This window comes from Anser brachyrhynchus (genome assembly GCF_964034855.1).
Source record: "Anser brachyrhynchus genome assembly, chromosome: 7".
NCBI lineage: Eukaryota > Metazoa > Chordata > Aves > Anseriformes > Anatidae > Anser > Anser brachyrhynchus.
In genome coordinates, this window is record NC_137701.1 from 9,343,754 (window position 1) to 9,369,817 (window position 26,064).

A 26,064-nucleotide genomic window follows, 5' to 3' on the forward strand; every position below is an offset into this window, starting at 1 on the left:
CTTCACTCCACATCTTGGCAGTATAAGAAAATCCCACTTGATTTTCCACATCTTTTTTTCCAAGCAATTTTCCCTTCTGTTTCTCCACAAGTTGTTCAGTAACACTTTCCACCTGCATTCATGTGCTGATTCCCTCCTCTTCCGTCACTTGCATTTGATGGACACATAGCTCCTTCATTTACAACTGCCCTACCGAAATCCACCCCATCTATCATGTTACCTCTATGATGAGCTACAGAGCTGGTTTTCATATTCCTCCTGAGAAGCTGCCTCACACGTTGTCTCACCCACTGATAGCGTCCTGCCAGCCCTGCCAAAGGCATATATTGGATATAGGTAGCAAAAATGGGTGAGGAAGAGCACAAAAAGTGCCTCCTGGGCACTACCTGCTAGGCTGAGCACAGGTACCCGGGTGGAGAAGAGCTCCTTTTATTCCCTTCCCTGTACAAGAGTGCAAGCTGAAGACAACCATTTTAACGCCTGTTAAAGAAGTGAGAAATGATGCAGCTTAGAACTAGGGAGAAAAAAACACTTTCTGTCTACAAAATGTCAAAGGTGGAAGGATGTTGTCCTTTTCATTTCCTTTCTTCTCTTGTAATGAACAGGAATTTATCACCAAGTGCTATTTTTAAACAGAAGTACAGGAGTTAAACAAACAGTTAAGGTTTGATCTCCAGGTAATGTAAATCAGAGCAGCTCCATCAAAGTAAAATCTATTTATACCAGCTGCGGTCCTTGTAATGTAATTTCAAAGCATTCTTGTCATCTGCTACTGGCTTTACCAGGAGGAAGGCAGAAAATGTACCGAAAGCCAAAGCAAAAAGATAGTAATAGAGATGTGTTAGCGATGATTGCAGAATCAATACGACGGCGCTGGAGACTAAACGGCTATGAATCATCTCGTTAAGCCCAGTCTGCAGGACTACCAAAAATAAATAAAAATAAATAAGTTAGCCACCAAACGACCCCAAAACCGACTCAACGGAGTGGCTCCTCCCAGCCCCACAGCCGCCCAAGAGGGAGCGCAGGACAAGGGGGACATTGTTCCCCCCAGCCTGATTATTGGGGGCAGCTACAGTCATTCATTTCAACTTAAAAAAAATAAAATAGAACAACAACAATGCAGGGGGAGCGAGGGAGAGCGCCCAGCAATGACATGGGCACAAGGGTATGCGGGGAATGAGGAGGAGGAGGGACGGGCCCCGGGTCCGTAAATCACACAGGCTGCGTGACCTTTGGGGCGCTGGTGGAGGTTTCTGGCAGGCAAAGTTCTCCTCTCTGCTCGGCTGGAAGAGGCAAAAACAAAAGCGCAGGCTCATGAGTTATTAAAACAGGGCCTGATCGCTAAAGCTGTTTGGAAAAGGCGGGGGGGGGGGGAAGGTACGGGAACTTGACATAAGCAAGGACACAGGTCAAAAGCCTCCTGAAGGGATGGGAGGCATGGGGCACGTCTGTGTGCTTGCTGCTACGGAGGGAGGGCTGTTAACACTAGGTACCATGCTCACGTCGGGCCCTGAAAGGGCAATAGCTCTTGTCAGAGGGGTTATTTGTTTGCGAAGAGAAAGCAATGGGAATTTCATTGGCAGCACTTTATAGAACAGCCTTTCTGATTTGAACAAGCACTGAAGTGGTGGCTTTCTTCTCCTTGCCTTTTGCCACCACCACCCCCAACGATCTCAGCCTGTTCTGAAGGAATATTATGAAACTAAAGCCACTGGACTATATAAATTGCTCTTTATCTGTATCAAGCATCTTGGTGCCAAACTGGAGCAGCTCCAACAAAAGAAACTGAAGTTTCTTGTGCACAGTGTAAAAAGTTATCTCCCCTTTATACATACATGTAAATATATACATTTCATTTGTACATATATATATATATATATATTAGTTATCATCTAAAGGGCCACATTTTCCTTTCAGAGCAAAACACAGGCTTTCAGGCTTCCCAATTTTTGTTTCACAGAAGGAAGATTTTCTGCAGAGACTTGCATCTGGCCGATGACTTCTTGTAGGAAGAAGCTAAGCTTCTCAACAGGAAGGGTTGGCGGGGCTGGGTCCCCGCGTAACAAACAGATGGGCACAATTTTCTGGTTGGACGTTATTTTTAAACGTGACGGGATCATCGAGACATTATATAGTAATTGTCACACCATGAGTTCTTTGCCTGCCACAGATCAGGAACTGTAAATAAACTCCCAAGGCAACAGAAACCCTAGTGCGGGCTTTAATCTATCAAATCTGGTAATTGTTAGCACAACCTAACGACTCGCTGGCTTGCAAATTAATCACTCAGTCTTAGCAGCAAGGTGCATCTTTTTATAAGCAATGCTTGGCAGGTGAAGTGTGGCTAATCAGATGCCTCTCATTTCAGAGTCTCACCAGATCCCCCTCAGGGAGATAATCGCCCTCGCTGATGGCCTCCATCCCGAAAAGGCTGCAGAGCCTTGCAGAGAAGAGCGGGGCAGGACAGCAACTTGCCAGTATCTGTGTCCTACAGGACCAGGAAGGTTGTGGCCGTAACATGAGCTCTGACCCAGCATTTGAGCTCTGGGAGGTCAAAATTAATACACGAAAATACATTTGAACAATACATTTCTAACAATATGGGTTCAAAACCTTCGGGTTTGACCATGCTTGCAGCTACTCCTAGAAGCATCTTCCCTGATATCTTATAACCTATATATCACTGTGTATGAACATAAAATTTAATAACATACAAAATTCAACCCCACTGTACTATTTTCAGCATATAACTGCTTGTTTAGGAAAAGAATAGCAGATCTTAATCAAGTCAATTTAAAGGACAAGCCCACTGCCAGCTGAAGCTGCAGCTATTCAGTTGGCATTTGCATTTTCAATTTAGTGTTCCATTTCATAGTTAAACTTCATATGCTACATAAATAAGCTTCGTATTTTCTTGAAAAACAAGGGGTAACCCTTCATTAAGACTTATTTTCTTAGATTACCATTGCTCCTGGCTTCTCCTGACAACCTTTCTTCTGGCACCAGCTCAAGAACTTCACACCTGTGTCTCCCTACCAGGAGGTCAGTTTTATAGGCTCTGGGAGCAAGGGAGAAGAAAAGCTCGGACACAGTTCTGTCAAACTGGGGACAACAGCCACTGTGGATACTGCACCCTGTAAGAGGCAATTGTTGACAAAGCAGGTGAGACAGCACACAACTCTCCTCCAGGACCAGTGCAGCCACACGCCACGTACTGGTACTGATACAACACGGCAGCGTGCAACCCAAATGTCACACCGTGCCAGAATGCCTCATCCGACCTCTTTGTTCCAGAAACTTTGCTCCAGGTGAATCAGAAAAAGGGAAAATCTGTAGTTCCTGCAAGGGCAGGATCCCACTGCCTCGGTGACCTTTCCAGGAGAAGCATGGAAGAAAAAGCATGTTCCCCCTCTGCTCACAGCCCAATCCCCTAAAGCCTTTACACACACTTAAACACATCCTACCTCATACAAAGCATTTACGCTGAGGTTCAAGCACCATCTTGCGTACCATGGAGGCTTCACAAGGTGCCTCTGGAGAACCTGGTCCTTGACTGAACTGGGAACTGGGATGGAGGATGGGTTTGGAGTATGTTCAACCCCAGAAGGATTGCCACCAGCAGAACCAGCCTGAACACTGCAAATCTGATGTGTGCAGTTAGATATGATCAATTTTTTTCTCCAAGATAAATCCCCAATGTCCCGTCCCAGTGCTTTCAGACACCTTCTAGCACAACAGAGTGCTCCATGCAGGCTATTCCTAACCTTATGGATCCCAATCCCATGGACCATGACATTGAAGTCCATCCACTGGAGAGGGCAAGACCATAAAGCGATCAGCTGAAGACACCCCAGCATGGGTTTCCCATGGGTATCTGCTCATCTCACACAGTGAAGACAGGTCTTCCCTCTCCATGTGAAGTTTTGGCACACTGCTTCTATACGACGAAGTGATATTTAGTCACTAATTGCTCCAATTTATTACTGCTGCACTGTTTCATTCAAAACATCATTTAGACCCAAGTTAGGAGCTAGACTGCTAAATATGCTTTAATCATAGTATTCTTCAAAGAACAAAACACAGGCAGACAGCAGCCATTTTGCCATCATCTGTCTTCTCCTGTTGCCAAAGCCCTTCCAGCAGCTCCTCCATTTATCACTTAGATAGCAATCGTTAGCTCTTTTCATCCCAACTCCTACAGACTGATGAGGGTTGTTAGACTTTTTGATTTACTTTTTTTTTCCTAAGTATGCACAGAGCAAGCTCTATAATAACTTCAGTCCTTTTATGCAAGTTATCATTTAAAACAGGAGCACCGAAAATCATATATAGCCATTTGCAGGCTATATAGATACACGCCCCTGGATAATGAACAAACAAGCAGATTTTAAATTAAATTACCTTTAAATTAAAAGGTAAGCAGTCAAATACTGAAAGTGCATCCCATTGACAAAACCTGGGTTTTACTCTCATGGCATTTCAGTAATCTTATTGAATACACACACACATCTAAACAAGTCATTCTAGGTTAGAGTTGTAGTTATTTGCTCAAACTTGAAAAGCATTTAAATTTAAGCTTCAAAGAATGTGCTAAGAATAGAGATGTAGATGTAATCCACAAGGAATTTTATTTTAGAAAAATTATTATTTTTTCCCCCTTTTAAAAGAAAAAGGTGCCTTCACAACCTAAGCCTAAGTTTACATTCAAACACCACTTACTTTCCAATTTTATGAAATATTTGGATGTCCATTTCAGAATGTAAAGATGTTTTATTTCACTTTTGTTTAAGAACAAAGACTCAAAGTTGACTGAAAAGGGTAAAAATCAGTAGTTTCCTTCCAGTTGTTAAGCTAGGTCTGAACACTCAACTGTTGGGGAAAAAATGAAAAACAAACAAACCCAAGAAGAGAAGTTTTCTAGAAGACAGTAACTTAAACCTAACAAGATATCCTTAGTGGGGAAGTTATTCATGCAAAAAGTTTGACCAGCTCTAGAAATAGCTGAAATATGGTAACAGACCATTAAAGTGAGCAAACAAGGCAGACAGCGTTCTCTAAATATGGATTTATGGACATCAACTTATTCAAGGTCATGAAAATACACAAGCTGAATGCTCATCACCTTCAATACCTAATCCACTGCCTCTTGTCCCACGGACCCACGTTCGGCCAGCAACAAGTGGTCCTTCTTGGGTACACCCCTCTTGCAGGGTACGACAACAGAAAGCAAATTGGAGGAAAGCACCCAATTCTCTCTACCAAAAACCATCTCATCTACCATAAAAAAATGCGATATAGAGGCTGAAAACTGCTGACTTACACTTTGTTCAACTGATGTCCAATTATTATTACATGAAACTCTAGGCTTTTAAAAAAGGAGTCTAATCAGAAAGCTAATGAAAATTAAGTATTTTGCAAGGAAGTTATCTAAGCATAAAGTCAACTAAATACTGCATCCATTTTCAAGTCCAGGGGCAGCATCAACTTGGGAAAGTTGGCTTTCACACAGGAGCGAGCTCTCAGATGTGGAAGAAATGGAGCGAGCCAAAATCTTCCACACCACCACTCTCACCACGATCTCTTATTTTTTCAATACAGTGCAGGGCTTTCCATAAAGTACCTGGAAACAGTTCACTGTGCAATGTTTTGAATCAAAATTAATGCAAATTAATGCACATCATCAGGATGTGAACTATTAATCTGGGAGCGGGGGGGAGGTCTGAAGGACCATGAGCTGCAGTCCTGAATTCTTGAGGACGAGAGATGCTTCCGAGATCTTCCACCTGTTTGCAGCTCCACGTCCCACACAAATGAAAGGGGCAGCAAATTGTTATACTCCTTGTAATTCACTACTTTCTTCATTTTGACTTTTTCTTCTTGATAACTTCAATAAAAGCCTCTGCTGTGCTTGACTGCGGACAGATTTCACTGCTACTCTCTTCACCAACACGAGGCATAAAGCCGCGCTAATTACTCGGAGAGGCTAATGGGAAGAAAAAAGGAAAAAAAGCACACACAGACACACACATATCCCTAGTGAATCGTCATGGGTAAAAGCAGGATAGAGCCCCTCAGCTCAGCCAGCCCTATTGATACAACAAAGGAGCTTCTGGCTTGGCAGCAGACAGCCAAAACTGTATGGATGCAAAAAGCAGAACGGGGAAAAAAGAAAGAAAAGGAAGTAACTCATTCTTGTGTTGTGAGGTCCTTACTATGCAAAGCTTTCATGCTGCAAAGAAAAGTGCTATTGAGGGAAGGTGAAGGGGACCAAAACGCTGGGAGGCAAACGAGCAAACACACTGCAGCGTGCACTGCGAGGGGCCAGACCCTTCTGCAGCGCTGGCAAACACAAAAATTACATAGTGCCTACTTTTAAATTGAGGGAAACACTATTTTCCTGCCACTATCAGCATGCAGGTGCATGCCACCTCTGTGCCTCTTGAGCAGAGCCCGCACATAGCACAAGCCATCACAAGACGATCTACCACACGCAAGCGCAGCGCTGGGATAGTCGCCTAGACTAGATTTGCTTTCCTATAAAAACCAAAGAGAGAAATTGAGTTATGAGAGAATAGGATTCAGGCCAATGGGTAAAAGTGACATGAAGGCTCCACATTTCATCTAAGCCCTTGAGAAGCCACTGGCATGCAGATCGCTTTGGAAGCACGTTTGGGAAGCCCTCCATGAAACACGAGCCCTTCCTTTGCACGTGCAGCACTTAGCTCCCCGTTTCTAAAATCCTGAGATCTTCACAAGTGACAACTAGCTATTTTCAGGACAAATAAGGAAAACATTTCCTCGCTCTCCTTGCTAATTATACTTTAAAAATATGTAAAATGTAGCCACAGAAGGAAAAAAAAGCGATTAAAAAGAAGTCCAGTTACAATAGCCATGCATTGACAACCTAACAGACACAAACTAATTATTTAGCGTCTCTCCCAGCAAGTTTCATTCAATTAGCTGCACTGCCGAGTTCAAAAGGTGATTAATTGAGGCCTGTTCTGGTTTACGGAATCACTGTTGCACAATGATGTATGCGAAGACATGGGGAAAATCTTAGATTTCGGCTCAACCACCTTAACTAAATATTGAAAGAAAGAAGGTGGGGGGAAGGAGGAAGGCACTTGGCATTCTGACCTTGTATGCAGAAGAAGTGATTTCCCACTCTGCGAGGACTGGCACAGTGGTGTAGCACGCACAGAAATACCTGTCCTTCAGCACTCGACACGCCAGGCAGGAGTGCGCTGGAAAACCCCTCGATTTAACCTCCTGGTGCGACGCACCAGGCACTGAGGACGCATTGAGCACAGCCAGCATCCTCAGGGCGGTCACTGCTCCACAGTCCTTAGTGGCATTCCGGACATTTAATGACTAATTTTTCAGACTAATAGCATTTTTCTTTCTTGCAATGTTTTTTTTTTTCTTCAAATTTTTGCTACGTTATTCGGTGATTTCTTAACCTTCTTCCTTTGTTTATCCATCCCAACAGAGGGAAACACATGTATCTGGGAGCTTTCTGATAAGGAAGTCACTTGGGATGCTCGGGGCACTCCTTCCCCCTGCGCTGAGGGACAGGAAGACTTTGCCAAGAGCCACCCTGCCTAGGAGCAGTGACACGGACTGAACTGTTAGCTCTGGCAATGGCAGCCAAGACAGCAGAAGAACGAAAAAAAAATCAGCCCGAGAATAACCTTGAAAAACAAAGGACTGAAGTAAGTCTTGAGTTCTCCCAGGCTTTGGGGACGGATGTTGGAGCAGCAGTAGGGCTGGGCTAAGCTTTCTCCCTCCTGGTAGCCCTGGATACCTGTAGCCACAGGTTTTCCTTGGCATTTCACCAGCACAACCAAACCCAGACCTACAGCAGCGTTCAGAGCAACAGCAAAACACCTCTTGGGCACGAGAGCCCCGACTGCCACAGGCACTGGTCCCCAGGCAATGCCCAATGCCCTGCTCTAATCAACACCAGATCACTGGAGTCTCACATCGGACGAGAGCAGCATGGCTCTGGGTACTTTCTAGGAGCTTCACGCATTTCTTGATGGGAAGCTCTTTTTCGCTCCTAAGGACTCTTGTGCATTATTATTGACCCGTGCATTATTGATTCTTACCCATAAAGCCAGAACCGCCCCGTAAGTGCTCATGGCTGCGGGGTAGCACCAAGACCAGGCACACCACACATATGTCACCCCAGAGCAGGGACATTGAACACAGCACAGCCACCACACAAATTTATCCAAAATAATCAGTGCGATCAGAGGTGAGCCTTATTTTCATTGCCTGTGATCTTGGTTTTCCTGCAAGAAGGCGTGGAGTGCGCGCAGGCATAACATACGCACCATATCTCAGATGATCTGATTCAGAATACATAACAATACCATAAACTTGAGGGTATTGCTCTAGCAAATTATTTAAAATCCAAACAACAGCCCATGATGAACGTAACGGGCTGACTCAATGGCAAACACATTTTTTCCTTTATTCATTTCTGTTAAAACACATGCAATGTTAAAAGCAAGAGATGATTAAATAGATGAGCAATACGACGCTAGGTAAAAGGGAGCCACTTAATGTATCAGTAATTAAAGTAATCTTTTCATTATTCTTGCTTTATAAGTATCGTTGTCTTTGCTCTAGTAAAGCACATAGCTTTTATATTCTGCAGCTTACCATTTGCTTCTACTTTCTTTGCTAACAGCCACTGACACGTGCAGGCTCTATTTAGGCAATTACCTGCTTTTCAGGTACAAGAAACTGCACATTAGATAATCAGAGGAAAACACGGATTGAGAAATCCACCTCCATGTGCAATGTTTACACACAGCCCTACCCTACCACCTGAGACCACGTCTTTCCCCCTGGAAAGATTATGCTCAAGTAAAATGGAATAAGCATATCCAATTTTTTATTAGAAAAAAAGCAATCATTACTCACAATTAAAAACCGCCAAGTTAACAGTCATGTTAGGATTCTTCTCATGGCCAAATCTAGCAAATATAATTCACATTGAAACCAAAATAGTCCTTCCAATTATGTCAATCCTCAGCGCTCTTTACAGCACGATGCACTTTGATTAGCGAATTAGCGAGGCGCGTGCGTTCGATCTGCTGCGCACTTGAGAGCTCTCCCTATTGAACCATCCTACTTCAGCCCAAAAGCTTTCTTCCACGCTTGTGCTTTATAAACTGGAGGAAAATAAGAAAATGAAACAGGGGAGCAACTAGAAAAAGGTCTGCAATAATGTCCTGATAGCATGCAACAGGTTGTTATTTCTGTCAAAATCTCTGAGCAGCCCCTGTGCATGCACGTGCACTAACCTTACACCACCGCAAAGAAGGTAAAAGGAAACGGAAGATGTCCGAGTGACAGGTTTTAGTGCAGTGTAGCAGAGGGACAACCTGCAGCTTAAGGATGTTCTAGGATCTGCTAACTTAAGGTGTCCAGATGAAGGACGTGACCACCACCACAGCTTCAATAACAGATTTCTGTTTTCTGGCTCGGTGAAGTAAGCCCAGCCATGACAAGCCACTAAATTCAAGGAATGACCACTTGCCACAACCTGGGGCTTTCACCTGGGGACCCCTGAAACAGCTGCCAGCATAAACACATGCAGGCTATAAAATAAAATAAAAGATGAAGTTCCCCCCAGCTCTTAAGGCTTGGCTGCATGGTGCTCGATGCATCCTTTTGATCCACATAGAAATTTTGGGAAGGTGCAACATATACCTCTGCCCAGAACTTCCCAGGGACCACAAGAACTACACAGAGGAGGCTGGACAGTGCATCAACACCAGAGCATGCATCAAGCACCAGCCACATGCAGCTATGTGACCAGTCCTCCATCAGCACCTTCCAAAAGACAGACATGTACCCTTATATTGTTTTAGAAACACAAGAGGAAAAAAAGGCAGAAAAATAAAGAAAATAGGGACAGTAGGAGAAGTCCTGTGGCATACCTAGTGCTCATGCAGGAGCAGAGGCTGGAGCATGGGGTGGGTGCAGCATGCCACGCAGCAAGGAAAATGGATGTATACCAAGGAACATTAATGAAATACTGATGCAAGTAGGTATGCAAATATTTTGCTGATGACAAAGGAAGTAATACGGTATTTTTCCACCTTTTTTCTTGTGGTCGGAAGCTCTCCTTAGGGGCACCAAATAGCTACACCACAAGCAGCACCATCTCCCTTGCATTCAATACTTCAAATCCATACGCATACCCCAGTGCACGTATATGCACTTCCCAGAAACCAAGTGCCACCTTTAAATATTTCCACTTTCCTTGCTTTGAATCGCCGGAGATCAAATGAGTCAATTAAGTGCTGTGTCTTTTTTGTTCGGAGGCGAGATGAAGGTAATTTGCTGCTCCGTGCATCTGTTTCCTCATCAGCACAGTAAGGACCAGGCTAATTAGGGGAGGAAAACAATATGGTCATATGGATAGGCCAGATTGCCTGTCACTCAGCAGTTCAGCGGCCAGGTTGTGCTGCGAGGACAGCCAGCAGACGAGGAGTCTTCGTCACCTTTCTCGCCGTGCCTCAGAAAAAAGGACTTCAGGCACTCAGATGGCCACCTGAATATTTTTAGCATAGCCCCACAGGGTTCCTGCCATAACCCACGTGTCAGTAACAAGCGTGGCTGTGCTCTGCTCCAGCGAGGAGCTGAGCAGGCAGGTGCCAAGGTTTTTGGTTTAGCAGCTCACCAGCACCAAGGTGGGGCACCCACAGCTCACCTGTAAGCATCATTTGTTACCAATTAGCACAGAAATTTCCTAACATCTTCCCATCGTTTTTCATTTCAATAGATTCAATCAGCTGTACTAATTCATTCTCAAATGCCTCTGACTTCACAGCACTGCAGAGCTGCAGACCTCGATGCAACAACGATCACGTGGGTGAGCGCCTTGATTTAGCTGTAAATCACTAATCTCAAATCTGATGTCCAAAATTATTTTGCTGGTAAACTGCAAAACATGCAAGTGCATGAGGAGAGCAACTTTAAGGAGACAAGCTAGCGATAAGTAATTCCCAGTCACTCGCATGCAATCCCACTGCGGCGTTGCTGTTTATTAGGAGAAGATATGGAATATCAGAGGAAGTTCATTTATTCACTGGCCTGTAAAATCAAGCAGTAGTATACATTACGTTTACTACATGGAGGCTTTATTTGCTACCACAAAATGAAATGGTAGAAGGTAGAGAAAACAAGTTAACTCATATTGAGCACATCATAAAGGCAATCAACCTAACCAAGGGCTTTACATCTCCCTGACAGCTACCACAAGACACGGACTGAGCACTGCATACTGCAAATACAGCATTTTTTTTTCTTTTTTAGAGTATTCCCAGCAGATCTCTGGTCTTACATTGATCAGAAACACGCCAACAAAGTCTGCTCCTCAAGCAGAGAACAGTTCTGCAGGGCTTGCTAAAAAAGCAACCAAACCCAGAAGAGGATTTTAGTGGCCATCTCCCTTCTCCCCGGCTCACCCACAAGCCACCTAAAATCCTGCCAGGAAGCAGCTCGGTGCCTCAGCCCAAAATAAATCGAGTTTCATCCCAGATTTTGGCACAGGTCCCACCCTAGCCATGACCCAACAGCTTCACTTAAAGGGAAGCAGCTTTTCACTCCCATTTAGAGGGCTGTGAAGTTTTGGGTGAGTCACCAATTAATCTAGAGCCCTAAATCAGCAGACATCCAAAAGCATGGATCAGACTGCAGAGATCCCCCCCAACTTCAGATCTAGACCTCACCAGACCTCACAGAAATTGTGTTTTCTAATTATGAACCCTTCAGTTCATAATCTATGCAAAACCTACATCTCCAACCCTGATGATGTACATTGGTCAACTTCACATCAAGAGATAGGGGCCAACACCTGAGAGTAGCTATGATTATACTTACTTCTTTTCACATATGCTACTGTGTAAGTCACCTTGCTACATACCCTGTAGGAGCGCCCAAACTACTTTAACCACAGCTTTATTGCACCAGGACCCCACAAAATTATGGGCAGAAGCTACGTTTCATACCTTGCTGCTTCTTAAAGCCATTTACATTGTTCCTTCTAAGTGTGTAAATATTAAAACTTGTCCAAATGGCATAATCAAATTCAGCAAACTAAGCAGAAAACGTCAGCGGCAGGGACGGCAGCGCAGGCTATGTGCTCCATTAAGCAAATCCAGGCAATAAAACGCGTCCTCCCTGGGAGCAAACACTTGCTCGGAGCGGGGCACATCAAAGACCAAAAACTCAAAAACTCAGAGGTGCTGCGTCCTTCTGGCAAGTGAAACCGACGGGCTAAGATACCAAGCACGAGCCCTGGAAGCACAAAAAGCGAGCCACAAATAGCAACTGGCTGAAAGGAGCGCCGGAGTTTTAAGAGACGCCTTCAGCCCGGCCAACACTGAAGGCATTTAAATTCTGGCAGCTTCAGAAGCGAGTGCCAGCTTGAATTTAGATACTTGGAAACATTCAAAGTCTTCCAATTTCAGTTTCACCAGGAAATAATGAAAGCATACACAATCAAATCATTATAAATAAAGTTTTTATGCTCAGTGGAAGACAACGCTGATGGATTCATGATCTGTGCTGTTGTAATAGAGATAGTAATAATTTTGATGTATTGATTTATTATTCCTTTTAAAAAAATCTCAATTTCTGTAAGGAATGCCTGCTCAGGAATTTCAGCCGAGCTGAACACTGTATGTTGCTGACATTGTCACTATGCTTTAAGTCAATTAGGGAGACCAGAGCCAGATGGCTGAAAACGACCAAAATTACACAGTACATTCTGTTTATTAGTTAGGATTATTATTCAGGCCATAATTGCTTTTAGCAGATTATTTATCATTATTAACATTACAATGATGTTTAAGAAAATTACAAAGTTATGAAAAACATGAGTTTTCAATTGCTTCCGTCTCCGCACTGGTCTAAACTTTTCTTAAATGCCTGAATTAATTCCTAAAAACTAAATAAATAAAGTACAACCTATTTTTATCAGCAAGTCACATTGATTTTAGACTTGACTGAAGACTGCAGAAAGATGCCAGCAGAGAGGAGTTTTCTGATGGGGATTTGCAGTGCCCGTACAGGGATGGGAGGATGCTCAGTGCCTGCGACTCCCCCAGGGCCGCCTGAGCCCCTCCACAATCCCCATTGAAAAGGGCACCCTCGAGTCCTGCCTCCACGAGACTCATTCCTCATGTACTCCAGCCAAACAAGAAGCCACAGGAAAGTCTGATTTTCTGTTAGTCCATGTGAAAGCTATCAGCAGAGGCATCCCGGACCTAATTTTAAAACTGTGGCAAATACATTGCTCTGGCAAAGGCCAGGGCTCGCCCAAGGCAGCCATCAGTTATTTATACAGTAGATATTAGATACCTCCTTCCCTCCTTCACCAGCTGAGACAGCCCCTCCAATTTTATTTTTTTTTAAATAACTCCCTTGTAATATTCAAGCCGTCACAGCCAAAGCAGGCTTTGAATCCCATAGGAATTCACTGCTGGGTGGATGCCACCAAGAAGGGAAACTCGACTGAGCTCATTAATACCTGCAGGTAGCCATAAGCCCCGCTCCTTTGGTGCTGGGAATAGTACACTAAGGAAAAAGGACATGCAACACGCAAGTTGCTTTGTGTGTCAGAGATCCCAAGATCATAGCTACAGCCATCACTTGTGACAATGAGAGTTACGTAAATTCCAGTCTCTTAAGCTTTTAACTGAATATACACACAGCAATTATCTGAAGACTTAATCTTTATCCTACGGTCCTTGGGGGAGAAGTTAGGTTCAGCCTTCCACCGAAATCCCAAAACATGGTATATACCACATGGCAACTACAGTTCAGCCTTGAAATACAATTCCCTCGCTACAGAAACAGGTGCTTTAACACACTATTCACCGTTTCCCAAGGTAATGACACCTTTTTTAATGCCACTTTGGCAAGCATGACCTAGAAAACACACCTTTATTGAAGGAAGCCTGATAGATCTGAGGGTCTTCAAACTCTTGTCCCCACCACCCACTCTGGAATCTCAACTGTTGACACCATATTGAGCGCACATTGCACATATATAATAAGCAACTACATCAAAACATGTCAAAAGTTTACTGATTCTTCTCAAATTAAGAGTTTATTTTTCCCCCTACAATTCAAAACACACACAGCAACTACAATTTTGCTTCTTGCTAACTTATGCCCAGAATCAAGGGTCTACCACTCGAACCTCTGTAGTAATAATCACAAGGCACGGGTTACCCAATACATCAAGTTTTTGGCAAGAAACCTGGGTTAAGATACTTGTTCACCCTGCCAAGTTGCCAATTCAGTTTTGTGCCCACACAACTGTTCAGGAGGCTGCTGGGAACCAGCTGCCTGAAACAACCAACATAAGCCCTGTGCAATGGTAATAATTAGCACCCACGGGTGGGGAGGGAATTCCTGCAGCACCTTCACCACCAAGGGCAGTGTGTTGTGTTGTTGCATCCCGAATCAGCACTCGGCTCATGTGTGGGTTTTTCCAATAGCCCCACTCTTCTTCTCCCTCCTGATCATATAGACAACTAACTCAGCATCTCTTCCCACTGAGGAATAACGCTCTGCATGGTTTTAGTTGCTGCTAGGTTGGATTAAGCCCTCTAGTAAATGGAAAAAAGAATTACACATGAAGTGCCCTTTGAGCTGGACCAATGCATGAGGCACCATTAAGGAAAGGGCACTAAATGAGAAAAGCATCACCGTGATCCTTGTCATTAAGCTTTGGACAGAAGAGTGAGAAATGAAAGGAACAAGTAGACTGGCTAATCAACACGTATACCATGCAGACACCCATTAAAACTATATTACCTTTTCTTGAAATCCATATTCTTCATGTTACTTCATCTCTCCTCCCACCTGCCTCCTCATTGCCCATAACTTCTAATAGCAATGATGACCTTGGCACGTGGCATTTTCTTAGAATTAATAGTTGGCTGGTGTTAATGGCCCTCGGCTACACCTTGGGCCATCAACTCCTCCCAGACAGTCATTAATCCCAAGGAAATACCCTGCATCTCAATCGTTATTACTTAATTAGTTCAGCACATCATCTCTGGAGCTGTAACACAACACCAAAGGCTTGACACGTAAGTTATGAACAAGAAAACTTTCAAGTCAAAGGATTCAAGACACCGCACCAAAACCTAATTAAAGGAATTTTAACACGCTAATAAATAAAAGGATGATTATTTTGGGCCTGAATTGGCTACTTCTGTAAGCAGAACAACTCCTTTTGATTCAGCGGAGAGCCAGACGGGTTACTTTATTTTGCAGCACCACAGTCCATGCCACGTTGGCCAGCACATTTCTATTTGGAATTACAGCCAGGTTATTCTGGAGGGCCCCTCTGGTCTATCTTCAAGTCTCCCTGGCAGTCTTGTATACCACTAATCCTTAGAAATTCAAAGCCAGTCAAAGATTTTCAACCGTTAGAAGCTGTAGATCCAAAGACAGAAAAAAAAGGTAGCCTTGTATGTGGATTTATTTACAACCCAAGGCATGAGTTAGGTTCCATTCTGGCAGTCTTCCTTGCTGAACATGACAATGCAATGTAAGCCCTGCTTTGAGCTGCTGCACTTCTGCACTGGAAATGGATTAAGTTCACCGTAGCGCAGGATACTCTTGCTCCACTGCAAATGGTTCCTTGCACAACGTGGACAAGACGAATAACGCCAGGTTACCAGAGAAAACAGATGAATCGAGCAGGTGCAGCAATGGTAGGAGCCCACATCCTGGCTTCATCCAGACACAGACAGGCTCATGGAGTCTGTGTCCCCCAGCTCTCAAGGAAGAAGAGTTGTGTGTCCTCACCGTGCTTCCAGAGCAAATGCACAACCCCAACCTTGCACATCAGCAACAAAGTGATCATTGTTCACAAGTGGTAAATTGCACTGCTTAACAGTTGTTTGCTGTTAGGGGGAGATTTTGAGGAGGATGCACCCAGTGTTACAAAAAACAACAAACTGAGGACTTGGGAGCCATCTACAACGTGCCAGGGCTTCATACACAGCCTTTAAGTAGCTTAGAAAGAGGGGGAAAAAAAAAAAGAAGTCAGCTGAAGTGCCCCAATATGGAAGGCTACGCAGGGATGCAGGGGTATGACCTCCTTCCCAAATGACTTACAGAGCCCTTCTTTTCCCTGATTTACCCCTGGTGTGCATGCCACTGCCCAACCATTATTCTCAAGCTTATTAAAACCTAAAATACCCTCACTGAGCACGCTGTGGAACAAGGCAACATCAAAACACAACAAAATCCTCACTGTCATTAAAGGCTCCCCAAAGCTTTCCTGAGTACTTCTGTAGAAGTAGCCTGGGCTGCTGCAGCTCCTGTTCCTTTCATTGCTCCTGTCACGTACTTCCACCACCTATAGGGCAGGTGTTTTTCCCAGATTACATATCCTTTGCAGAGCCAATTATGATTAATTATGTTCTTTCATTATCAGAGCCACCCAAAGTGAAAGCAGGCCTCGTGTTTCATGATGCTGCATTAATATCCCCATCCCAAAGGAGACCCAACCTCATCACCAGCTAATTCAAGCCCAAAGCCTCTTCCATCTCCTTCCCCGCTCCTCGAGGACAACAGGGAAACCAGTCCTGGTAGCAGCAGAGCCGAGGGGAGACAAACAGCCTCATCAAAATAAAATACAATAAAAGACTGATCCACAGAGGAAGATAAGCTCGAGGAGACAACTCAGATGAAGAGGACGGCCGATGATTTAAACGTGTGGCTCAAAGGGAGCAGGAGATGTCTGTAATTATGAAGGAAGTATCTTTTCATTGCCTGGGCTGTTATTAGCTGGGACAGGAAGCAAGATGACAACCGAAGACTTCATCTATCAGCTCCTTGGTGTTACATGAAGCCCTGCCTACATATGCACCATTCAAGAAGCGTGTGGCCAGCAGACCTCCAAACCAGAGTATCTCCCACACCCCACCGCTTCTCCTCCACACCACAACCCACCAGCCAGGCATTTTAAAGCTATTTATTATCACTCACACCACCAGAAGGAGGGCTCATGCCTCGTGAGACTTTCCTATGATATAGGTTTTTCTTTTCTGGCCTGTTTTCATGGGTTTTCCTAGCAAGGACTCGCCCACACTGCAGAGCTTTCCTCCTCCCCACAGCCTGGCCACCGTGCTGCCATAATGGCTGCGTAATTAAAAGGAAAGCCACTCCAGGTAATTGGCAGGCTTTGCTAATTGAAAACTGTGTAGGTAATCATTTGGCCCAGGGAAAAATCCCACTCATACACCGTAATACGGACCACCATCTGTCTGTTAAATTAATCACAGTGAAATATTAACATACAAATGACTGATGCCAATTATTTCTAAGGAGTTCGCCTCAACAGAGGATACTTCAGCACCTCTCTGAAGCCTCCCCCATGACAGGAGGCAATTTCTCTTCCAAGAGACTCAGATACGGATGTCGCCAAACTTTACTGAGCATAAAACCAGTAGCTTGCTGGCACTGGACCTTCCCAGTTCCTAAAAGTTACTGGGATCAGTATCCTCGGCTCTCACAGCCTCAAATGAGCATTCGACCCTCCTGTTAGGCACAGGTCCTTCTCTGCAGGGAGATGGATGGCCCTGTACACAACAAGGGCAGCCTCACACCTGGGGTCACCTCTTAATTCACTGTGATTAACCAAATTTTGGGAGATTAAGGAATTCTCAAGTTCTGTCCCACTGTCAAACACTCACCTAAAAGAGAGGACACCGCTTCTTCATCTCAGGGCCCACAAGGCCGGAGCAAACCAGCATGTCCCGAAGCTGATCATCTGCCTTCAGCTGCCACCCAAGCCAACCCCTCCCCACCCAGGGTACCAGCTTGGCCATTCCAGCAGCTGGTGGCCAAACCCCAAATCCTCACAAACCCAGGCAAGGAGCAGCTGAAGCCTGGACTGCCGTGGTGACAGCTGTCGTGCTGCTCAGCAGGGAACTGGACACTGGGACACACGGGGACCAGCTCATGAGCAACAGTACAAAGGTGCTGTGGCAAGAAACTGGAGGAAGACCCCCCTCCTCTTCACCCCCTTCCCTACCCAAACACACTGAGCGGAAGGCACGCCACAGTAAATTAAAGCAAGGATGCTATTCAAGCAAGGAATCTAATTTCACTAATTAAAACTGTAACAACGGCTGTAAAACAAAACAACACTAAAGCACGCAGTATATTTGCCATTTACAAGTTCCCGTCGAATCGGGAAGGCCTCGCTTCTTCCCCAGCACTGCTTATTCACTTAGGGGGAGCAAAATCGACAACTACAACCATTTCGTTTCCTCCTGCGTTTGTATCTCAGTGGTTTAACCCGTGTGGGAATCTGAAGGACCAGAGCTACATAAAGCACCCCAAATGCAGACCCTATCACTTGCCATACTGACACACAGGTGCTGTAGGGATGCACACACAGCTGGATGCAAAGAATCATGCAATATAAAAAATAAATAAAAATAAAATCAACCAAGAAATCCAACACAGAGCTCAGAATTAAAACCTGAGCACCTTTGCACCTGGTATTTTAATTACCGCTGTCACATCACTGTCCCAAACGCTCACTCCGCCCTTTGTAAGAGGTCTATTTTTATTTTTGCTTAAGCATCAGAACAAGTAATGGGCAAAAGTTTGAGGAGAGGACGGGCGAAGCTCCCGAGGCAAGAGCTCATTTGTGACTCACCGCAGTAATTAACAGTCGAGCTGGCCCCATCAGGAGTCAAAATGCATTTTTCTGATGGAAATGGAGCACGGCTCCAGAAGCCATGCAGGTTCAACACACGCAACCACACGGGTGGCAGCCCCGAGAAGCACAACCGATCGACCGATCATTGCAGACTGCATTTATATCAGGACATAAGTAAACAGCAGCAAATAAAGAAAATAATATCTGTGTGATGCCCTGATACATCTCCCTCAGATGTTTTCAGGTGTCAGCTGTAATAAATGAAGCGTTTACTGGGTGCAGACGACACTTTAAACAAATCAGCGCAAGTCCCTAAAGGAAACAAGCAGCAGCATATTCTGTAGTATTTCATCATTTTGGAGCCGGCAGAACGGAGCTGACAAGTACACAAGATAAATACTTTGTTCTGTCACGCTGTGTCATGTCGGGGAGAACAGAAAGTGTTATATGACCTTTGGAGGCACAGCCCAAAGAAGCCTTCCCGCTCGCTTCCACGCCAGCGTTTTCAGAAGAAAAAATATAAAAAAAAAGAAAAGAAAAAGCAGGAACACCCCTCCAAGGCGCTGCCTGGCAGCAGCTGTAGCTCAAGGTATTTCACGGCCACATTCCTGGCAGATTTTGCTGCTGAAGCCTGAAAGGGAAGAGCAGCCCAAGCAGGAGGCAGCTCCGCAGCATCTCCTGCTTGCTGCGGCCATGCAAACCAGAGGGGGAAAAACAAGGTGATGCAGATTAGGTACCACTGACCACTATTTTCCATCAACAGAATCAGCATCTGTGGGTGCTTTGTGTTTTGTTGTTGTTTTGTTTTCTATTTATTTTTATAAAACAAAACCCTTACGCTCTTGGTGGAGCACAGCCACAGCACAACCCATGCCTCTGCGCCTCAATCGTTTCACCAGACAAATCCACCCCGGGACACCCCTGCCACCCTTAGAGCTCCCATTTCAAAGACAAAAGGTGAGATAACTAATCCAATAAAAAAGAAAGGATGGTCGCAAAGACACCAGCGTGGGCAAGAGGACTCAGAGAGGAGTTTAACGTGCAAAGCTAGTTTCAGGCATTTAAAACAAAAAAAAAAAATGTATCAAATTTACAGTTTTACTTAAATGAAATCACTTTGCATTCTCAAATAACTGTAATAACTAACCATAGATATTGTATTAAGCATAAGTGTGGGAATGTTTGACATTTCTCCCCTCCCCTCTCTCTCATGAAAGATGGCAAGCAAGAGCCCATCCTCATTAATTACTGTCACTTTTCCGTAATAACCTGCAGTTACGGGATCTCCGCTATAAATTATATATATTCACATCAACTTACTAGCTTTCACGCTTGTGTATCTACTTACTATGAAACAGACAAATAGGTAATTAAGCTATTTGCAGCCAAAAGAGTCTGGAATTAGTGGTGTAAGGAGATAAGTAGGGGAAAGCTGGCCCATCCCAGGTTTCTTCCAGTACACGCAGTAGGAAGAAATAATATTAAAGGCAGACAAGGTAAAAGTGCATGCGTAATTATTAACAATATGCTTAACATTTGATTTTAAGTGTCACATTATTATGAATTAATTTAACATTCATTAGAGCCGCTCTGATCATAATGAATTCGTTTGCCAATTGCTGTGCCTTCAGATAAGGCTCCCGCAGTTCCATGGAAGCCCAGTTGTTGAGCGATAATTAACAAACGCTCAACAATGGAGCACTAGAAGAGGAGATAGATAACAAAAAAAAAAGTGTTCTGACCTGCCAAAAACACTGTAGAGCCCCAAGTAAATAAATAATAAAAATCTGGGAGACATAAACAATGTCTTCTGCTCATTTCTGGGGGCCCAGCAGGATGCCACGCAGGGAGAGGGTGAGGAAGAGCAGGGCTCTCGGGTCACGGCGACACGACAGCCGTAAGCAGCATCCCTCCAGTACCAGGTCTGTGTGTTCACCTTTCACTCCCTGCAAATTGCCACCACGCCACGTCTGAAGTATCACACCAAGTAAAGCAGCACGATACCCCACGCTAAAAGAAAAACACTCGGTGGGAAGAAATGAGAGGCAGCCCCAGTGATAACAGCTTATTGTAAGTGCACATTAACTAACGCTGAACTGTAATAAAACACTTTCAGAAGTACACGTGGCATCCCCAGGAATGCTAAATGGCTTCATTATTTTCCACTGCTTACAGACTGAATAACGAAGGAATTCACAATAAAGAATTGCTGCAAGGAAGCACTGCCCCGCAAGGGAACAGAAGCGGAGGGGGGATGGCTTTTACTGCACACCTTGCGGTCTCCTGCACCTGGGAAAGCACAGGAAGGAAGGGTTAAGCACCCACTTCTAACACTGGGGCTACCTGCAGGTGAAATCTGGGGGTTGGTGGGTGCACGCATCTATTTCTGTAACCACCTGCTGCAGACCAGAGCATTGGTGCATGTTCCCACCCCTGCTGCATCCTCACACCCACCTCGGTGCATGTTTGCAGGCACGGCACCCCCAGCACAGGGAAGTAATGGTGCTGGTGCTGTTTCTCCTCCTGCCTCCCTGTCCCCAGCCCCCAGGACCTTTTTCCTTCTGTCCCAGCGAGACCAACAGCCAGGAGCATCCAGACAGGGAGAGGGGAGGCACCTGCTGACACAAAGCCAGTGCAGAATAACGCTGGCAAAGTAAGATTTTTTCCCTCCGTGCCTCTTGGGAACTTCATAAACAATAATCAAATACTCCAAATAGAAAGTAAGGAAGAAAGCCAGCCACAGATATAACAAAGTTTTGCAAAAAACGTACAGAAGTACATTTTCCATCAGTCTGTCTTCCACCAGCTCTCTTAAATGCCTTTTATTTTTTCGCCCTTAATTTGTTAACTACTTCAATTTGCAAGAAAGCTTCCACTTTATTTTAACTTCCTAATAAAACGTGACAACTCAAGGAAATAAAAAATAGATTACAGAGAAGCAGCCTGACCACACTGTGCCTCCTTATTGTGAAAACCCCTTTCTTTATTTTTCCATTAAAATATTTAAGCCTTCCAAACCTCTGTCTTTTGCCAATTAAGAGCTCTGCTAATACAGTTTCAGGCAGCAAGAGAAAGCCGAGGACCGTACTTCATGCTCTGCGGGCTGAATAGCTCGAAGTAACACAGGCAATACGCCGCTTGCAAGAACAGCCAGCGAAACTTCAATCTCTCGCAGGCAGCCTGTTCCCTGCGAGTACGAGAGCGACTCCAAGCCAAGGTCAATTCTTTTCTTTAATTCCCTTCTTTCCCCTTTTTTTCAAGGCATGGGAAGAGAGCTTAGTTATTTCTGCATGGATGCAAGGTGAATGAGGCTGTCGCTTCTCATTGCAGTGCTATTTATTACAGGTCCTGACATAATACAGCTTTTTTTTTTTTCCCCCTCTCCCTCCTATACCAGGAAAAAAAAAAAGAAGCGGCAGAGAGAGTTCTTCAGCATTGTCTCACTTACCAGCTTCTTTGAAGGGAATATATGAGCAGGTTTTATTTATTTATATAGTGATCTGACAACCCCTATGCATCAGTGTGTTTTCAGAGGCCTCCTGCTGAACAAGGCGAGTCGCTACCCCGTCATTATCAGGTTTAAGAATCCGCACGCATAATAAAACGTAATAAAAGAAAGGAGCGCGCCGGGGGAAGAAACTGCAAGATTAACAGGAGGCGCCAACAAAGAAAGGGAAATTTACCCTGAAATCAAAGGGGAGGCGGGGAGAGCTTTGCAGGCTTGCTCTTGCATGAACCAGGCTGATAATAGGGAAAGAAAGAGGGCAGTAGGGGATTGGGCTCCTGTCCCTCCAACCACCTTGGCTGCAGCAGGAGACCGCTTCCCGAAAGCCTGCCTGCTGGCTCTGGCCTCTCATCAGCAGTTCCTCCCAATTTAACTCATAGTTTCAGATGAAAAGATTTTATAGATCCCTGTTCCGTCCTGAGATGAGTTTGCCTAGAGCTCCGAGCAATAAATCAATTCTCCTGGTCTGTGCTTTGGAGCCCGCTTCTCTTTTCCCATACAGTGCCGAGAGCTGCGTATAAAACACATCCCTTGTCCTTAAAGGTAGGCTAATGCCTTTTAGAAATTCAGGAATACCCACACACTGTTTCCAGGCCACTAATGGCATGCCAGAGCTACCTTAGGAAAAAAACTATCAACAATTAGCAATCACATCTAATACTTTATTTCACAGCCAGAACGGAAGGTAAGCGAGTGCGTGCCAGCAGCTGGGAGCTGCGGCGGTGATTTCGGAGGAGGCAGAGCCAAGGACTCGCGCATTAACATGAGAAGTCTCTCCCTACAGCTCCCAGCTTTCAGCTCTTTCGCTGATAATATAGGTGGTATCATAATTTATGCAGCATTTTTTATCCTTTCCTATGCAGAGATTCTTTACCAGTTCACACCCTTCCTCACAGGGCTATCAGCCTGAAGCAAGGCTGTGCACCAGAACTCATGCCTCTGGAGAGCTTTCGAGCCTTCAAGACTATTTCCCGATCCCCAGGACTCCCTCACTGGCCACCACCAGCCACGTCTAAAGGCTCTCAGCAGCCCAGCAGCACCAGTGTCCCATTGGGGAGCCACCAGCTGCTGCCACACATCCCCTACCAAGGCCCCATCCCCTCCAGAGCAGGGCAAGAGGATGACGGGTTTCTACACAGAGAAATGAAGAAAACCAGCCACTTGCATCAGATTTTGGAAATACCCCATTTGTCTCTTAAAGCACCTGCACAACATCTATACATGTACGTATACGCGTGTGTCAGCAGTTTCTGCAGAGCAGCTGGTGCACGGGGTGCTCAGGCAGACCTCAGCAAGGCTCACACACCCCGACTCTGCTCCCACCTGCCCTGCGTTTCAGGGGCAAACCTTCACCTGCACATTGGGCTTGCAAACTGTGCTTTTCTGATGCCATCTCCTTCACCCCCCTGTGGATGCACGATCATCATAGCCACTGAGAACACACAAGGAAGCGTTTGAGAGTTCTGGCTGTTATGCACACAAAGCCAGAGACACGCAAATTCTGTGCGCAGCAACCTGCGACTCCCTGCTCTTCCTCCCCCGAACCTCCCCCGGCTGCCAGCCCAAACGAAGTAAATGGCACGCTGGCATAAACAAACAGAATTACCTTTCGCAAGACAAGCCACGGCTTAAAACCAGCCTTGCAGATAACATCTGTAGTGCTGACTGCGAGCCGGGTGGTAACTCATTTTGGTCCCGCAAAGGCAGAATCAATAAGCCACAAGGAAGGCCGAGCCTCTCTGTTTACATTTCAAATTAAAAGGACAGCAGCTTGCAAGTGTGACTTGGGGACGGTACAGGGTTGCAGCTTGGATTTTCAGCGAGCCAACTGGTGCAGGAGAGCAGCGCATGCAATCCAACAGCAGCCAGGAAGCGCAGAGGGATGCTGTGGAGGAAATCACGTCCTAAAGCGACTCCAAGGGAAAACTGAGACCTGTTTATACACCACCGAGCAAAAACCTTGCTCACTGCAGCTTCAGGCTCGGACCTTTGCACAGATTTTACAGCAGTTGTGTTAATGCAGCGTGGGAGGGGAAGGCTGCTTTCTAGTCCAGGCTCTCTCTCCCAGACCAGCCACCAAGGCTGCCCAACACACTTGCATTTGCTCTCTTTTCCACCACGTCCCAAGCTGTGAAATTAATATGCACAGAGGACATAAACCTCTTGCTCGGGAATAAAAAGTGACCTTAAAATGCTCCTGCTTAATCCTTCCCGGGCTGCAGCGCTGCTCTGGGAGGAGAAGCCATCTTCAGGCAGGAGGGTTTCACCTTCCCGAAGGTCTCCTCCTGCCCTGCTCTGTGGGAGCAACTTGACATCAGCATTTCCCTCGGCCCAGCCAGGAGAGATGCATAAGCAGCTGCCTTAGGCTAAAGGCACAGACGAGCACCCCCTCCCTGGAAGCAGTGCCAAATTTTGATAACAAATCAGCACTGCTCATCTCGGGGGGCTAAAGCATGCACACACGGGCCAGTTACATGATTCACACCTGACAAACAAAAACAAATACCTGAAGTGCTCAAACACACCTCAAACAATCGATTCTGCAGTGACAAAAGCATCACATTACTTTCTTTTTAAATAAGTAAATTCCTGAACAATAAGATTACACGTGCGTTAGTAGGTCTTACACCTGTGCCTGTGTATTAAATTTAAGACACACACCCTTCGTGGCCTTTTTAGACAAGCGTCACAGATTCAGACCACAATGCCAAGGTGAAAGCAAAACCCCAAGGGCACCGGGAGAGTCAAATGCTACTTTGGGCTTTGCCCCCTGCTTGTGCAACCATGGATGTGTCAACTCACTCCTTGCCATCTCTGATTTTTCTTTTGCTCTTTGGTTTTAAGTTTAGAAGCCTTTGGCACACAGGCTTTCTGTCCTTTGCTTCCAGCATTTCAGTGAAGAGAAGGGCACAAGGCTTGTTGGGGAGGACCCCTCTGTTAGAGGAAGGTGAGAAGGTGTGACACAGGCAGCCATGTCCAGAAAGCTGCATTTTCTGCCATGAATATTCAGAGCCCAATTTTCAAAATTGGTTAATTTTGCATGCAAATGGACAGTTACACATCTAACTGACCATTTGTGCAAGCAATTACACGCGCGATTACCTGATTGCATAATTGTGTGGGCTTAATTTTGAAATTGGGTCTTACAGTTTCTTTTGAACACGAGTGCTGTATTTAATAGATAGATATTGGCTACTTTTGAAGCAAAATCATGAGGACCTACTGACTCAAAACCAAATACTGACGAAATACATTCAAGCATGTCTTTACCTAAAGCCTATCATGTCACGCGGGCATGGAGTGGCATACACTTGCCAAAGTGAGCTGCAAAAATCCCTGCGGAAACTTCTGGGCCTTCACATTGGGACTGCCAGCAAAATACCCATCCAATGTAGGCAAACATATCTGTACAAGCAGGTATCTTCATCCAAAACACTGGGCAGTTTCTTACTGTGGGTAATTTTTTCCGTGGAAGACTTGTTCTTGGGCATTCTTGCTGCTTAGGTAGTATTTGAGAAAAAAAATTCAAGTAAAACCACATTAAAAGAAACCTCCCATTAGCTGTGGGGTCAGCAACTCATGAGCGTTGTTTTACCAGATGACCCCTGAAGATCAGGCAAAATTCAGTCTTGGAATTATTATTTGTCATGCTTTTTTTTCCTTCACATGTGATCTGAGTGGTTAACTTCCCAGGCCTTCGCACTGCTGACCTCTAAGGAAAGGTTTCCATGCAAACTTAATTATCCTCAAGTATTTCCAGCCAACGTAAGGAGTATTTTTCTTTTATGGAATAATCCTGAAGACCACCAATTTTCTCGTGAATGTCATCCACAAC

The 26,064-nt window shown here is 45.0% G+C and overlaps 1 protein-coding gene across 10 annotated transcripts in view; it reads right to left on the minus strand.

Moving 5' to 3' along the window:
• Nucleotides 1-26,064, minus strand: part of ERBB4 (erb-b2 receptor tyrosine kinase 4) — a 580,719-nt gene that overhangs the window by 546,262 nt on the left and 8,393 nt on the right. For 3 of the 10 annotated variants that reach the window (XM_080600554.1, XM_080600551.1, XM_080600550.1), the window contains exon 1: nt 1-26,064. This exon is cut by the window's right edge and continues 7,939 nt beyond it. The exons of 6 other annotated variants lie outside the window; for them this stretch is intronic. In XM_080600554.1, the coding sequence (XP_080456680.1) occupies nt 1-118 (118 nt within the window). In that variant the 5' untranslated portion in view covers nt 119-26,064. One more of the 10 variants, XM_080600556.1, reaches the window with a different exon arrangement.